The sequence below is a fragment of the Martes martes genome, assembly GCF_963455335.1.
Source record: "Martes martes genome assembly, chromosome: 16".
Classification (NCBI taxonomy): domain Eukaryota; kingdom Metazoa; phylum Chordata; class Mammalia; order Carnivora; family Mustelidae; genus Martes; species Martes martes.
Genome location: NC_137904.1, coordinates 48440754 through 48456848, shown reverse-complemented (window position 1 = coordinate 48456848; position 16095 = coordinate 48440754). Strand labels below are relative to the sequence as shown.

The window sequence follows — 16095 nt, the reverse complement described above, 5'->3', positions numbered from 1 at the left end:
GCAGCAGCTGGTCAAGAAGATCAAGCAGGAACAGCTGGAAGTTGGGACCAGGTCCCCCAAGGTCTTCCTGCCTGCTGAGGAACCAGTCTTCACAGACAAGAAGGTCAGGCCATGGGCTGAACATGAGGGAATGTGGACACCCCCTGTTTTGTCTGCCTAGGACTCTTTCCCCTTTCCTAGGACATGGATGCCCTCTTCTTTAGGAGAACGATCCCTTTTGTCCCTTTGAATCCTGTGGTTCTAATGGGGTCCCCTATGATGGTGTCTACCTTTCTGGTCATGCAAGTGGGCCCATGATCCAAGCTGAGCTGACCCCTGGGCCCTTTTCTAGTTGGAACTGGGGGAAGAGGCTTTCTTCCTCTGCACCCCTTCCAGGGTTCTAGCCCCGCGGACAAAGTGCCTCTGAGAGAAGCAGGAACAAAAGGGGGAAAGGCATGATGGGGTCTGGGTCCCTGCCTGGACCTTTCCTTGTCCTCCCTGCAGCTGAACCCACAACTCCCCTCTCCACCCCAAGTGAGTTGCAAGTAACCATTGGCAATGCATGAGTCTGAGGTTGTGGAAGAGAAGGAAGAGGGAGGGAGTCTTGGAAGCTTTTCTGTTATGTTCAGCCTGCGGAAACCAGCCTTCTGGAAAGTGCTTGGAGCCAAAGTGATGAAGGTATGTCCAACCCAGCAACCACTCGGGAAGGGCAGGCAGGCCCAGCAACCGAATACCGCTGGGGAGAGGATTTGTGGAGGGCTGGTGGGTCTCAGTGAGTGAGGAAAGCAAGAGAAGGGGAGGAGGAAGGAGACACGGCCAAAACTGGAGGAAGTTTGGGGAAAAGAAGAGGGGTGGAAAACATAGTGGTCAGGGAAAGAGGAAGAGAGGCAAAAAGAGAAAGAGAGGGCATACCCTTGTATTGAGAGACATTTTTGAGAGTCGGATCTGAGAGGAGGTCAAAACAGGACACTTCATGTCTTAAGTGAATTTAGGAGGGACACTACTATCCCGGAGATGGAAAAACACTGTACTACACGGAGCCCTAGCATACTTGAGCAGGACACTCACTTGAAATTGATTCACTCTGACACTTCCCTCCTCTTCCAGCTCCGTTTACCTGGAGATGACCTCCAGTTGCTTCACAGCGGGTTCTACCTTATGTCCTATGATCTGCCCACCTTCGGGTCAGACTGACCTTGGGCTTTGATGAGGTGTGGAGGCAGCCTCACGTCACCCCTCCCCCTTCCCCTCACCTCCCCATGTCCCCATGCCTCTCCCAGCATTAAATCCCTCTGGACATTCCACCCATCTGAGGCTGAGATCCCTACTCCTTCTCCTGGTCTCCCAGACCCCTCTGATCTGGCCTTGCCTTTCCCTCCTCTCCCATTGTTACCTTGGGGGGTCAGGGAGGACCCCAAGGAGGTGACCATCATGCTGAACTCTAAATGACAAGAAGGAGCCAGCTACGTGTAGACATGGCCCAGACAGAGCACGCCAGGTGGGGGCAGGGGGCCCAAGTGCAAAGGCCTTAAGTCAGGAATAAGCTAGAAAGTGTGAGGACTAGAGAGAAGGGGGTGGGGGCAGAGTGGGGAGGGGACAGTGTCCCCACAGCCTCAGCTTCCAGTTAAAGACATTCAGAGCTAGAAACAGCCACAGAGGAGCCCTGACCTAACTCCTTTATTAAATTGAATCAATTATTCAGTTTAAGTTTTAAAAATTGAGATAAAATTGATGTATGACATGGTACTACTAACTCCTTTATTCTAAAAATGAGGAAAATGCAGGTCAGAGGAGGTTAGCACCTGTTCAAAAAATTACCGTAAAAAAACCCGCACAAGTAATCCATGAAAACCTTTTTGTTAAAAATGCAAAGAATACAAAAAAAAGCAAAAGTCCCCTTTGGCACCACCCTACCCACCCTGCCTGCCCCCATCCCGGCCCACTGCCCTCTCCAGTTGGGAGGGTATCTTTGTCAACTTTTGGAGGGGTGTATACATTTGTACATGTACATTTAGGAACGTGTGGCTTTATTTGTGCTTTCCCTTTGCATCAATGAGATTATACTTTCATTTTGCTTTGGAAGCCTTTTCATTTTTATTCATTGAATGCAAGACATCCTTTTTACCTGCTGTATAATATTTCACAGCTACTTGGACTATATCATTTAACCTGCCGTGGGGGGGGTGACTTTCCTCCACTTGGGCATTTAGGTGGCTCCTGGTTATTACAAGTAGGGCTATGGCAAACACCCTTGGACATGACTCTTTGAATCCAAGTAGAAAGATTTTGCCAAGAGGCATGCACAATGACATTGTAATCCGTACTGCCAGAGTGCTCTCCGAAAAGGTGGCAGCAAATCATGCCCCCACCAAAGGTGCATGACACAGCCCACTTCTCAGTGCTACCCTCTGGCCATGGATCTGTCTAATCTTGGTCATTCTTGTCACTCTGTAGAGTATACAGTCACATCTCTTTGTTGTTTTCTGTCACAGTTCTAGTAGTTCTTGTTTACCTTTCTTTTTTTAAAAAAAGATTTTATTTATTTATTTGAGAGAGAATGAGAGAGAGCAAACATGAGAGGGGGAAGGTCAGAGGGAGAAGCAGACCCCTTGCTGAACAGGGGCCCCCACCTTGCCCCCATTCAGGACTCCATCCCGGGACTCCGGGATCATGACCTGAGCTGAAGGCAAGTCCCTCAACCAACTGAGTCACCCAGGCATCCCTTGTTTACCTTTCTATATTGCAAAAAGTTTAGGATCACAGAAGAGTTGTGACAATACAGGGTTCTCAGAGAACCTTCGTCCAGATTCTAAATGTTAGCATCTTACATCGTGATACAGTGATCAAAGCGAAGACATTAACCGGGGTACAGTTCTGTTAATGAAACGTCAGACTTTCCTCAGGTGTCACTGGTTTTCCCACTTGTGTTCTGGTCGTTTTCAGTTTCACTTTCCTAATTACTAGAGAGATTGAACATTTTCTCGTATGTATTTTGGCCACCTGTTTGTTCTGTAAAAAAGCCTGTTCAAATTCTTTGCCCATTTTTACCCTCCTGGATTGTTTGTCTTTTTCTAATGAAGTGTCGAGGTTCTATACTTGAGAACACGTCCAAGCTCACACAGCTAATTAGTGGCCAACCTGGGAAGAGAACCCGAGTCTGACCCATTTCCCTATTTCCACCATGAACACCCTGTCCTCAGGTCTCCCAAGTCTCCCTTCTTTTCTTCCTTGGTCCAGACTTAGTGGTCCCCAGCTGGGAGATCATGTTCTTATCAGCATCCCTCAGAGAAGCACAGTGGGGCCAGACTAGCTCATTCATTTCATTCATCATTATTGAGCTAATGACATTAGCAGCCATCTGGGATGGGCCTTTTCTGGACGCCAGCTCACTTTCTGGAAAGTCTTATCCTCCTTGGCCCCGAGACAGACTACACAGAACGCCGGCTGCTGAGGCCTAAGAATGCACCATTTGGCCAATTGTCCCCTCCTTAATTGCCATCCTGGCAATCATAAAATGTCCTACACTGGCAGAACGGAAGCTGTGGGAGGGAGTGCTGTGGACCCCGCAATTTCCAGAATGCCTCCCAGGATGTTCCGCCTTCCTCTCAGGGCACTCTCTCATCCTCCAGTGGGAGCTCCAGAAATTGGCAGAAGATGGTGGCTGGGGTGGGCACTGCTGTGGGTGGGGGTGCAAAGGTGGCCTCCATCTTGGCTGTTCTGGTGCCCCCCAACCATTGGTGCCTTGAGAAGAGGGGCTCTGCCTTGTTTCTTTGATGTTCTCTTCCCTCTGGCTCAAACACGGGACTCACCAGAAATCTTGTCCTTTGTGGTTACTCCAGACAAAGATGGAGATGGGACAGGGACACCATCGGTCCCTAGTCTGGTCCCAAACACTTGGCAGGGTGGGTAGTGTGGTGTTTTGAATGGTGACCGGCCCAAAATACATCTACCCAGAACCTGTGAATGTGACCTTATTTGGAAAAGGGATCTTTGTGGAGGTAATTAGTTAAGAACCTCAAGTTCAAATCATCCTGGGAGATCCAGGTGGTCCTGAAATCGAATGACCAGTGTACTCATAAGAGGAAGGCAGAGGGAGCTATGAGGCACACAGAGAAGAGAAGGCGAGTGAGGATGGAGGCGGAGACTAGAATTAGGTGACTGCAAACCCAAGGATCGCCTGGAGCCACCAGAAGCTGGAAGAGGGAAGGAAGGATCCTCCCTCGAACCTTCAGAGGGAGCACAACCATACTAATACCCGATTTCCAGACCTCTAGCCTCCAGACTGTGAGAAAATAAATTTCCATTGTGTTAAGCTACCCAGTTTGTGATGTTTGTTGCAACAACCACCGGGTACTAACACAGGTGGGTACCAAGCAGGGTACTAAAACCTGTGATCCTTGAAGGGACAACAGAAATCATTGGTCCTGTTGCTGCCTGAATAAGAAAATGAGGGCCACAGAGAGAGGCTACATGCCTCTGACCAGCATAAACAGAGCCAACGTGTTACATTTATATAGAGCAGCTGTGTGGCAGTTTCCAGAGGTGACAGCTGGAGAGCAAGACATGGGATCTTCATCATGGAAAGGAGATGGGAATTTATCTATGGAAAACAGAGGGCGGGGGCAGAACTGGCGTAGTACACCTGAGTGAAGCATCCAGCTCCTTCCCAGACCCCCTCCAGGCCCTGGGAAGAAACTCAGAGTTTTCTTTTCTGACGAGCTCCCAGGTGATGGATCAGAGGTCATTCAGAGAACTACTGCTCTGTGGCAGTGCTGATGAAACTTTCATAAACACACAAACAACTTAAGGGGGCTTGTTAAAATTCAGATTTTAACAACCTGGCAACTCTTTATACTCTATGACCCTGCTCTCCCTGCCCTTCATCTCTAGCCACAACTGATTAAGCCAAGGGTAGATGCCTGAGTCAAGGGCACATGGGCTCACTGAGAGCCAAGTGTAGGACCCTGACTGGATAGAGTAAATCTAATAGAGTAATTCTCTCTGTATAGAGACCATTGCCCATTGGTGATGATCTCTGGACCAAGAGACCATGATATAGAGTTGGGGCCAGTGCCATGATAAACCAAGAGCAAAATGAATGTGCAGAGGCTGTTGGCTCAGGGAGGGGAGGAGGAAGTGGATGCCAGAGACCATGCAGCCCTGAGAGGCAGAGAGGGAAGCTTTGCTTTCTGACAGCTTTCTAGCTTGTAATTCCCATGAGTCCCAGTTGGGCTCTTGGGCCTTGTGTTCTGAGAAATCTCATATCCTTCCAATAAGCTCTTTTTTTTTTTTTTCGCTTGAGATACTTTGAATGGGTTCTTATTCCTTGAAGCTGAAAGGCTCCTAATTAATCAAAATATTATCTGATCCCTCTTCCACATGCTTTTGACAGGGAAACCCTCTGGGTCAGAAACTACGTCCCATGACTGCTCCTCCCTAGGACCTTGGACAGGGCCCTACACAGGGACCCCTGGGAGTGTGGACTAGATCTCAGTGGATACCACGTACAGAGGAATCAGGAGAAGGTGGAAGGACCACATTCGAAGTGAGTGAAACCGTAAAACAGAGACATGGAGTAAAGACAGGCATGTATGGGGAACCACACACAGAGTGGCTAGGGGTTGGTAGGAGGCTGAATGGGCTGGCAGAGAAAGCTGGCTGTCAATGGCTTTCAACACCCAGCTGAAGACTTGGGATTGGTTTGACAGGCAATAGGGAGGCATCTGAGGTCTTTAAGCTGGAGGGACATGACCAAGAACAACTGTGCTCTTTTCTATAACAAAGATCCTAATGGTCCAGATGAGAGACGATATCTTCAAATAAGTCTATAAAAGCAGGAATGAGAAAATGGATATTTTCCTTAGTGCAGAATCAATTGGAAGTGGTAACTGGTTGAACTTTGTGCCAAGCCCTGGAACGGAGAGTATTCCGTCAATAAACTGGAAAAAGTAAATAAAAATACAACCTCACTATTAATCAGAGATAGGCAAATTTAAAGAGATGCTCTTTATCATGATGTCAAATTAGCAAAGATGCTGGTCATGATGTGGTAAACTGGCCACTTCCATATTTTGCAACATACACAGAGGATGAATTGTCACAAACGTGATTTGGAAAGTAATTCAGCAAAATGAATCACAACCTTCAAAGATTTTCGTATCCCTTGTTTCCCAGAAATAAAATGACTGATCTACCATATAGACATCTTCTAAAATAAAGTAACTTACAGCCAAATATATTCTTCATGGTGCTATAAGAAACAGACTAAACATCTGTAAAAGAATGTAAAATCCGTGTAGCTCCATCCGCTCTAGAATATCCCATAACCCACTCCCAGGATAGGTTCAAAGGTTCTATAGAATATTGATTGCAAAATACCAATATGTAAATGAAACACCCAAAAACCTATGAAAGGAAAAGAAAGTGACTGGACGGAAATAGACCAAATTTTAACAGTAATTGTGTTTCTCCCACTTTTTTGTCCTTTCTACTTTTTGCCTCCAAAGTAAAATATTTTAACAGTAAAAACAAGTTCTTGGAACCTGAACAGAGAATACATTCACTGCCATTGTCACTGACACCCCGATTCCTACCTCTCCTTCTCTGACTCCTCTGTGCCTGGCTGTCCCCTGTGGAAAGAAATACACAGACTAGGGTTTTTTCTGTTTTGCCGTTCCTTTTTCTCATCTGTTCTACAAAATGTGCAGTTCTCGAGCACAGTGCTAGGACATAGGACCCTGTGCTGTGGATGTTTGTTGACCCAGGCATGAATTCCCCGTGGCTACTATCACAAATTAACCACAAAGTTCGTGGCTTAAACACCAGATATTTATTCTATCACAGTTCTGAAAGCCAGTCATCACCCAGCTGAAGTCAAGGGGTCAGTAGGCAGGTGCTCCTTCTGGAGGCTCCAGAGGGGAATTCCTTCTTTGCTTCTTTCCAGCTGCTGGTGGCTGTTGGTGTTCCTCTGGCCTGTGGCTACATCGTTGGGACCTCTGCTTCCACCATCCTATAGCCTGTCCACTTCTGTGTGCCTCACGCTTCTCTGCTTTCCTCTTATAAGGACTCCTATGATTATATTCAGGGCCTGCTCAGATAATACAGGATAATCTTCCCATCTTCAGATCTGTAGCTTAATCACATCTGTCAAGTCCTTTCTTTCCCCCTTCATATAGAGGAACATTCACAGGTTCCAGGGATTAGGATATGGATATCTTTTGGGGGGACGTTATTCAATTGACCACACTCAAGATTTTATTTATCTGTTAGACAGAGATCACAGGTAGGCAGAGAGGCAGGTAGAGAAAGGGGGGTTGGAAACAGGTTCCCTGCTGAGCAGAGAGCCTGATGCGGGGCTCATCCCAGGACCCGGAGATCATGACCTGAGCTGAAGGCAGAGACTTAACCCACTGAGCCACCCAGGCACCCCGACCACACTCAGTTTTAAGCATTAAGCAAGGTGGGTGGAGATCAGCCCCGCCCTTGGCTTACACTGTCATGTGGGTGGGTGGATGGCCTGGAGGACACTGTGGGCTATGACGGGCAAGGATTCTCAGGAAGGCTGCCACTCTTGCCCTAGTTCACTTCCCTGTTTGGGTCAGAACTGCAGGCACCGGTAAGGCTTTGCCCAGGCTGGGTTACGGGGGATAAGGTGGGGGGGTGGTGGTCAGAATTTTGCCCAGAGGAGTTCTTTTCTCTCTGGACCCAGGCGCCTCCTGCTTTTTAAGAAGACCAAGTATGTGGGAGAAGTGGAGCTCAGGAAACAATCTCTGAAAGGCAAGAATTTGCATTCCAGAAAGGGTGTCCTTTTATGAAGGATTCTTGGGTTAGTTTCCAGATTCCTAGTTGTCTTGGCTTTGTAACTGACTTGCTGTGTGACCTTGGGCAGGCTGCTTTCCCTCTCTGTCCTCAGTTTTGGAGAGTTCTGGAAAGTGTCTGGAGGCTCTGCCATCACTCTCACTCAGACTCCACACGTGGCTCTCTCCACCAGTCTTCTCTAACACTCAAGTCCCTAAGAGGCTGGGGAAAGCTAGGAAAGGCATTTCTCGGTACAACACTGCAGTGTTCTAGCAGCCCAAGGGTCTCCCAGCAGCAACCTCAGTTTCCCTTTTCAGCCTTGCTTCCTGGGGTATCTCCTTGACCGTGTCCCATGATCCCAGGGGGACTTAGGAGGGAGGTATGAGACCTGGACTCAGGCTTACATGCCTCGTGGAGCTCTAGAGGAGAGTGGGCAAAACTAAAGGTAAAACGAAGCATTTGGAGAGTGAACCAGTGGTGGTCAGGGGTTTGTTCCCAAACATAATCACTGAGGTGTCTATGGGAGGGATGTCTGTGGGGATCCAAGAACGAGAACAAGACCATATGGAGAGTTCAACCTCCCAGCAGCAGTCCACAAACACTTCTTCGTGGTGGCCGGATGCTATGAGATGGGAGATGTGGCAGAGCAGGAGCCATTTTCAAGCATTAAGGACATTCAGTGATGCTGTGAGGGGACTATTTCATTTCATAAAATATCAAAATACTCTTAGACCCTTCTCCAGGACAACCTCCACTTTCTCACAAAAAGCTTCTAAAGGGTTAAACCCGAGCCAGTAGGGGTTTCAGAACTCTGCTGATGGGTGGGTTATTATATATTTTTTGAATATCATCCCTCATTGTAATGATTCCAAAGTTCCCTAACAGAATGAGTGCCCCTCTCTGGCCCTTAGCGGGTGAGCTCGCCTGCTTTTCTCTTACTGACCAGCAGGTGGCAGCACAAAAGCGCTCAAAACTCAGGGCTGTAAGAAAAAAACGCGCAGAACCTTTCCTGAGTCCATCTAACTGCAGAGGTAACCCTCTTCCTGGCTCGCTAGCGGTGTCCCTATTCATCCACTCATCACCCCATCCCACTGAGTATGGAGGGGGTACCAAAGGAAGAGAATGAGCTCACCTCTGGGAGCTCAAGCCTGAGCGACTGTAAGCTGATTTGGGAATGATGGCATTTGGGCGTTAAGCCAAGTGCGGTCTGGGAAGCTCCTGCTCTAAACCCGGGGTATCATGTGAGGAGGTGACATGTATATCTCGCCTGTTGCTTGTGCTTGGCTAGCGTTCACTGTTTATATGCATACCTCACCTCATTTAGTCCTGACAACACACCTACAAGGTAAGTCTTAGCAGATCACCTTACAGCCGAGGATAAGGAGGCACGGAGGGGTGGCCTTGCCTGCTCAGTGTCACAGGGCAAATGAATAGCAGTGCTGAGCTTTGAGGTCTCAGGGATTTGGAGTCCAGCCGCGTCCCCCTGCGCTAGCTGAGGAGTGGTTTAACACTGAATCACGAGGAGCGCCTGGGTGGCTCTGTGGCTGAGTCTCTGCCTTTGGCTCAGGTCATGATCTCAGGGTCCTGGGATCGAGCCCCGCATCGGGCTCTCTGCTCAGCAGGTAGCCTGCTTCCTCCTCTTTCTCTGTGCCTGCCTCTCTGCCTACTTGTGATTTCTCTGTCAAATAAGTAGATAAAATCTTAAAAAAAAAAACAACACTGAATCAAGAACCTTCCTTATCAAGCCACACATACAGATACTCCTCAGTGAGAACGGAGGGCTGCACCTACTGGGGGTTACAGGGTAAAGGACTGAGTAGACCCAGAGTTTTCCTGGAAGAGGTCTGCTTTGCAGACCAGGATGTGTGGAAGGGAGGGGCTTGAGGCATGGAGCTCATCCCAGAGATTGTGCTGGGAAGCAGAAGACCAGAGTCATGTTCTATTTCTGCTATCCCATTGCTGTGTGACCTTCGGTAGGTCCTGACCCTCTCTGGGCTTTCCTTTGCTGTGGTTTAGAGCATCTCATGGGTCCTTGCTCATTCTCACTCTCCAGGGAATCCAGAAGTTCTGGCATCAAACTCTTTATTAACTCAAAAAGCAAAACAAAACAAAACAAAAAAAACCCCTAAGGCTGCCACTATTCACCATAAGGGGTTCTTGCTGGGATTAAATGAGGCCACACAGAGAAATGCTGGGCAGCCTGAGCAGAGGACAGTCCCAAAGCCAGGGCTCAGCCACGTGGAGCCCTGCCTGTGGCCTCAGGAGGCTTGTTTCTGCCCTGGACCCATCTTCGGCTTCACCAGTCACAGGTCGAGCTTCCCCGGAAGCAGATGTTAATATGGAGTCAGGAAGGCAAAGGAAATGGAGGAAGCAGGCAGGGGCAGGGGGAACCCTTAGGCCTGGATGCAGGTCACCTTCTGGGCAAGCGCAGAGGGGCTTGGGGCCCAAGAAGCCTGTTCGAGGATCCCTATGCTCAGTCATTAGCTGGCCCTCTGTGTCCCCCATCTTCCTGAAAAGCCACCTGGGCTGGTTAGCTGAGGGGACCCCAGAAGGAGCTGTCGACCAAATGCCTTTCTTTTTTTTTTTTTTAAAGATTTTATTTTTTTATTTGACAGACAGAGATCACAAGTAGACAGAGAGGCAGGCAGAGAGAGAGAGAGGAAGAAACAGGCTCCCCGCCGAGCAGAGAGCCTGATGCAGGACTCGATCCCAGGACCCCGAGATCATGACCTGAGATGAAGGCAGAGGCTTAACCCACTGAGCCACCCAGGCGCCCCCAAATGCCTTTCTTGAAGGGAGATCTGAGCACTGCATCTCCATATCTACCCCATCAGGAAAGGGCCACCCTGTCCTCTGAGGTGGGAAGTCTGGGCATCAACGCCCCCACCCCCCAGGCCCAAGGCAGGCCTGGTGTGTGTGTGTATGTGTGTGCCTGTGTGTGCCTGTGTGTACACACCGTGGAGGGTGTGCACAGGTATGTATGAGTGTCCAGTACAGGGACATGTGCTCGGCCATGGGTATGCACACGTGTGTGCAGGGCATGGAGGTACATGTATGTGTAAACACGTACCTGAGGGCCCTGTCTGGATGTGTGCACACATCCACACACGTGTTCATGCATCCACACGTGCGTGCAGTGTCCTGTGTCCCTCTGGCATGCAGAGGGTGGCTGCAAGCTCTGGGCACCTCTGACAGGTGGCAGCCTGGTCTAGCCACCTGGATTCAACCCAGTCCCTGGGAAGGGAGCTGGCAAAGTGAGGCAGAACCCACAGCTGAACGGGGACACTGGCTCTGGGGTCAGGGCAGGAGTGGGGTCCTCTGGGCCACCACAGAACAGCAGCGGAAGCCCTCCGAGGTTCCTGGAGCCCAGGCTCAGCCCCTTACCCGTTTGGTAAGGGCATGAGAGTATTAGCCTCCCCATCGTAGAGATAGCGCACTCGCTGAATGTTCGCCCCTGCGGGCTGGAGCGGGGAGGACAGAGTTAAACCCACCCTGGAGAATCCTCTTCTGGAAGGCAGGCATGCTTCCTGCCCCAGGGAGCCACTCGGACTGCAAATTCCTGGGAGAGAAGACATCCTTTGTCCCTTAGACTGGGGATGAGGGGGCTGAGAGCCCTCCCCACTCTGGCCTGGTAGAGGCGTGGAGTCCATCCCTCGCAGGCCCAGTGACGCAGGTCAGCAGTGGGGAGGCCGCCGGGGCTGGGGGTGAGCCAGGGCCCGCAGAGGCCCCTCTGTTCAGGCCAGATGGCTGCCGGCTCCGGTGGGAGGGGCTGCCAAGCCCGCCCGTCAGTGTCCTGGCCCCGGGTTCTGCACACTGCCCTTGCCTGGCCCGGGCCTTCCAGTGCCCTTTGCAGAGGGGGTCAGTGAGGGGGTTTTCTTCGAGATTCACATTACCAGCCCCCCTGCACCGGCCCCCTTAATCCCCACACCCAGGGCCCAGCCAGCGGCTCAGGGTCCCATCCCTGCACTGACCCCCGCAGGGTCCCAGGAAGGTGGCCTGGGCAGCAAGGCCTTCTTCACGGCATCTCCTTTTCCTCTAGAGTTCAAGCCAGATCAACGCCTCATTCATTCATTCCTCCAACAAAACATAAATCAAGCACCGACGGCACACAGCCCTGTTCTGGGCTCTGGAACCCCACAGATGCCTAAGACAGGGAGGCCCCTGCTCTCACAAAGCTGACGCTGGCCTGGGGGAGGAGAGAAAACCAGCGAGCAGGTGCACGGCAGCGTACCCAAGGCTGAGGTCTACTTTAGAAAGGGTCATCGAGGAAGGCCTTCCTGAAGAAGGAGCATCTGAGCTGGAAGGAGGAGCCAGCCAGGCCCAATGCTGGAGTATGGGAGGAAGAGAGAGTTCCAGCCGGGGGAGTCCTGTGCGGGGAGAGGATGGTGTGGGGAGGGGTCTGGTGCGTAATCCCTGACTAGAGGAGGTAGGGGCAGGGGTGCTGGGTGTGAGCGGTTGGCGGGGGAGTTGGGGGCAGGGCCTCAGAGGCCTTGTGGGAGTTGGATGTAGGGGAGTGATAGAAACAGAATTAACATTCATAAAGCATTGCATCAATCAGCCAACTCATTCCAACCTCCCCCAAGCCCTATGATAATTGGGGGTTTTATTATTATTCCTTTTTACAGATGAGTAAACCATGGCCCCGAAAGGTTAAGCCACTGGCTCAGCGACCCGCTGTAGGTCCGTGGTAGAGCTGGAATTTCCAGGGGGCGGTGGTCCAAGAACCCTAACCGTTGTACCACATGGCCTCTGTGATGAGTCCCTCACCTCCAGCAAAGCTTCCTCCAGGGAGCCTCTCTTGACACCCGAGTTCATTTCCTTTGTTCAACAGCATACAACCACAGCATTCGGCTTGAAAAACCATGGGGTCTTCAAGAGGTCATTTGTCCATGCCCCTGCCTCCTGTAGACATGGTATTATAAGTCCCATTTTGAAGATGAGACTATGGTCCATGCCCAGAGTCAGTGAGGGAGGTATGGGAACTAGAGCCCTGATCTTCTACATTTTTCCACTCAGGTTCCGATCTCTCCCTCCCTGCTTTGAGGTGATTCTCAGGTTGTTTCTGGTCTGTTCTCAACTCCTGTTCCCCAGCTAGACAGCAGCCTCCTTCTGTGGCCCCCCCACGGGGCGGTGCACACAGCAGGTACATACTCAGTGCCTGTGGACACAACAGGTGGATGAGAACGGGAACACGCCGGGTGTGTGCTGCTTTCAGGACGCCTCGAGCAGGGATGTCTCGGGGGGAAGGGTGGGTGTGAGCTGGCACTTGAAAGGTGCCTAACAGTGTTTGAGTAAACCTGGGTTGGGGTATTTCTATCTGGGACGGAAATGGCATCCCAGCCAGAGGGACTAGGGTGTGCAAAGAGAGAGGGGAGGGCGTGGTGCGATCAAGGAACAGTAATGGTTCCGTTGGACCCGAGCATGAGGAAAAGACAGGCCGTGAGGTGGGGCTCCAGGGATGGGGCCCGTCGGTCGGGCCGGGGAGCTGGGGCTCTGGCGTGGAGGGTGGGCAGGTGGGGAGAGGGGAGGTTGCTGTCCAATAAGCCCCGGGAGCAATTCCTGACCTTGCTGAGTAACTTCATGCCTGTCATGTGCCCTCTCTGGGCCTGTTAAGTACTCTGCACACCTGGGGGCTGGCACCCAGCTTCAGAACCCTCCAGGCCCTGCATGGATCTATGCTGCAGTCGCTGCTTTCTTCCGGTCACAACAGACAACGAAGCTCTGCTGAGTAGATACGGAATATCTTTAATGCCCCTATTGCTTTTGGACCACGTGTGGCTGCACTCTGGCGTACTCTGCCGGCCCCCCTAGAGGCGCGTGTCTCAGCGTTCCGGTTCACAGGGGAGCCTGGGTCGACATGCTCTTCTTTACCTTCAAGCCCTTCCTCTTGTAGAGCCCTGCCCAGGGCAGGCCAGCGTCGTGGGCCTGGGCCTGGGCCTGGGCACGGCCCAGCTCTGAGGGCGGTGGCATCAGCGGCATCATCAGTCTCAGCATGGCCTGTGGCTCCCGTGGCATTGGCTCCTCCAAGGCCCCAGGGAAGGCATGAGGCAGCTCGTTGGGGTCCAAATTGGCATCGCTCCAGCCCTCAGAGCTATCGCTGCAACCATCCGGACCAGTGACTTCGTCCTCAGATATGGTGGCAGTGTCGGCCGTGTCCTCCTCCAGGTTGCCGTCCAAGTCCTCTGCCAGGTGGCTGGCGGCCCTCTCAAACTGGCCAGCCACGTGGACGTCTGCTGCACCCTCCTGCTTCTCCGAGCCAAACGAAGGGGCTCCATGGAGCCCTGCCACGGGCTGGGCGGGTGTCTTGGCTCTGCCCTGGCCGGTCCAGAAGAGGGTGAGCTCTTGGCGGCAGGTGGCCACAGCCAGGCTGGTGAGCAGGGTGCTGGAGACCAGGTACAGCAGGGCGGGTTGGCCCATCTGCATGAGGACCATGGCCACAAAGGTGACCAGCAGGCCCACGGCATAGGCTGTGGTGCAGGCCACGAAGTAGACCTGGCGTGAGCGGATCTGCACATCAAAGCGGTGACAGTAGGCCACCAGGAAGCCAGGGACCACGATGTCCCCGAAGCCCAGGATGGAAAAGGGCTGGTCGCACAGCGTCAAGGCTGAGAAGCTCAGCCGGGGCACTTTGAGCACCATGGGGAGCCTCTCGTGGCTCAAGGAATCCGTGGGTCCCGAGGCTACCTCCACCATGATGCTCTGCCCGGTCCTGGTGAGCAGGGGCGTGACGAAGACGAAGAAGACGTCGAAGGCGAGCAGGGCCAGCAGGAAAGAGGCACAGCTCTTGAGCGTGGGCAGCCGCACCCGCCGCAGGACGAAAAGGCAGTAGGCCACCCCCAGCGTGTCCTGCAGGAGCCAGGCCCAGCGGTCCTCGTTGCGGTGGGCCACCCAGAGGGTGGTCACCACGGCGCACAGGCCGGCCAGCAGCAGCAGGGGCCGGTGCACACAGACCCGCCGGCCGGCCGCGGGTCCCCGCGCGGGCTGCGGGCGCAGGTGGCGCACCAGGGGCGCCAGGCAGCTGTAGAGGCCGGTGCCCGCCCCCAGCCCGAAGATGGCGATCATGACGTAGACGAAGCAGTCGTAGAAGAAGTAGAGCAGCAGCATGATGGAGCAGGACATGGTGACCACGGCCCCCGTCATGGCCGGCGTGAAGTCCACGGGCGCGTCCTCGTCCTCGTCCTCCCGGCCCCCCGGGGCCGCCGGCGCTCCCTGCTGGGGGCGCCCGCCCGGCCCCCCTCCTCCTCCTCCTCCTTCTCCTCGGGCCCGGCGCCGCCGCAGCCGGTCGGCCTCGGTCAGGCCCGCCCAGTAGCCGCCGGCGGCCACGGTGCCCACGGCCAGGATGAAGATGACCACCATGTTGTAGTCGAGGACGGGCTCCGGGGGTGCGTACAGGGCCACGCGGACCGCGGCGCTGCCGTGGGTGTGGCTGAGGATGTCGAGCATGTCGGCGTAGCGGAGCACGGCCACGGGGATGGTGAGGCCCGGCAGGGGCTGCTGGGGGTCCTGGGAGGCCGGGCTGGTGTCCGCACACTGCTGGCCGCGGACCGGGCTCACGATGAGCAGCCCGTGGGCGCCTTGGCCCTGAGCCAGCCAGCCCTTAGCGTGGAAGCTGCAGTTGCCCCTCATGACCATGGCGGTGGTGCGGCGGAGGGGCCGCTGGCTGGGGGAGCTGGGCTGGGCCCCGCCGGGGGCCTCCCGGCCTGGGCACCAGGGGGCCGTGGTGCCATCGTGCAGGGGCAGGAGCGGGGCGTGGCACAGGTCCCGGGGCAGGGTGACGTAGTCAGAGCTAAACAGGACGCAGTAGTCCTTGCTCCAGTTCTCGGCCACCACGTGGACCACGCCGTACTCCCCCCGGGCCACGGTGCTGGTGAGGAGGAGGAGGAAGCCGCCCAGGAACGCCATCCTCCTCACCGCCTGCCGCTGCCTCCCCGCGCGGCCGCTGCTGGGGGGGGGGGGGGGGCGGGCGGCGGGTGTGGCCCTCTGTCACAGAGCCACCCGGCCTCCTGTCTGGGAAACTGGAGCCACACCTACCTGGTCACAAAGCCATGCCACCAGGGCCCCGGGGCACTACTTCGGAGCCCAGGGTCCTTCTCCGGGCTGTCCCCCAGCCCTGCCCCCTGCCCCCAGAGAGGTCCCCTGGGGTCCCTGCTCTCTGCTCAGCTCCTGGTGGGCCTGGATCAGGTCATTGGAAATCAGAGGTGAGAGAGGATGGGATCAAGGATCCAGGACACGGATTCTGGACCAACTTTGGCCCTTAGGGATTGGGCAACTGGACAGATGCTTCTCCTTTCTGCACCTGTTTCTTCAGCTGCCAAGAAA

General features: G+C 53.6%; 1 protein-coding gene across 1 annotated transcript; it reads right to left on the bottom strand.

Moving 5' to 3' along the window:
- Positions 1-13611: 13611 nt before the first annotated feature.
- On the bottom strand, positions 13612-15678 carry SPPL2C (signal peptide peptidase like 2C; the record flags this gene model as incomplete). Its single annotated transcript, XM_080826945.1, has 1 exon — positions 13612-15678. The coding sequence occupies one exon, from the start codon at positions 15676-15678 to the stop codon at positions 13612-13614; it is 2067 nt and encodes a 688-aa protein (XP_080683071.1).
- Between the last annotated feature and the right edge of the window lie 417 nt (positions 15679-16095).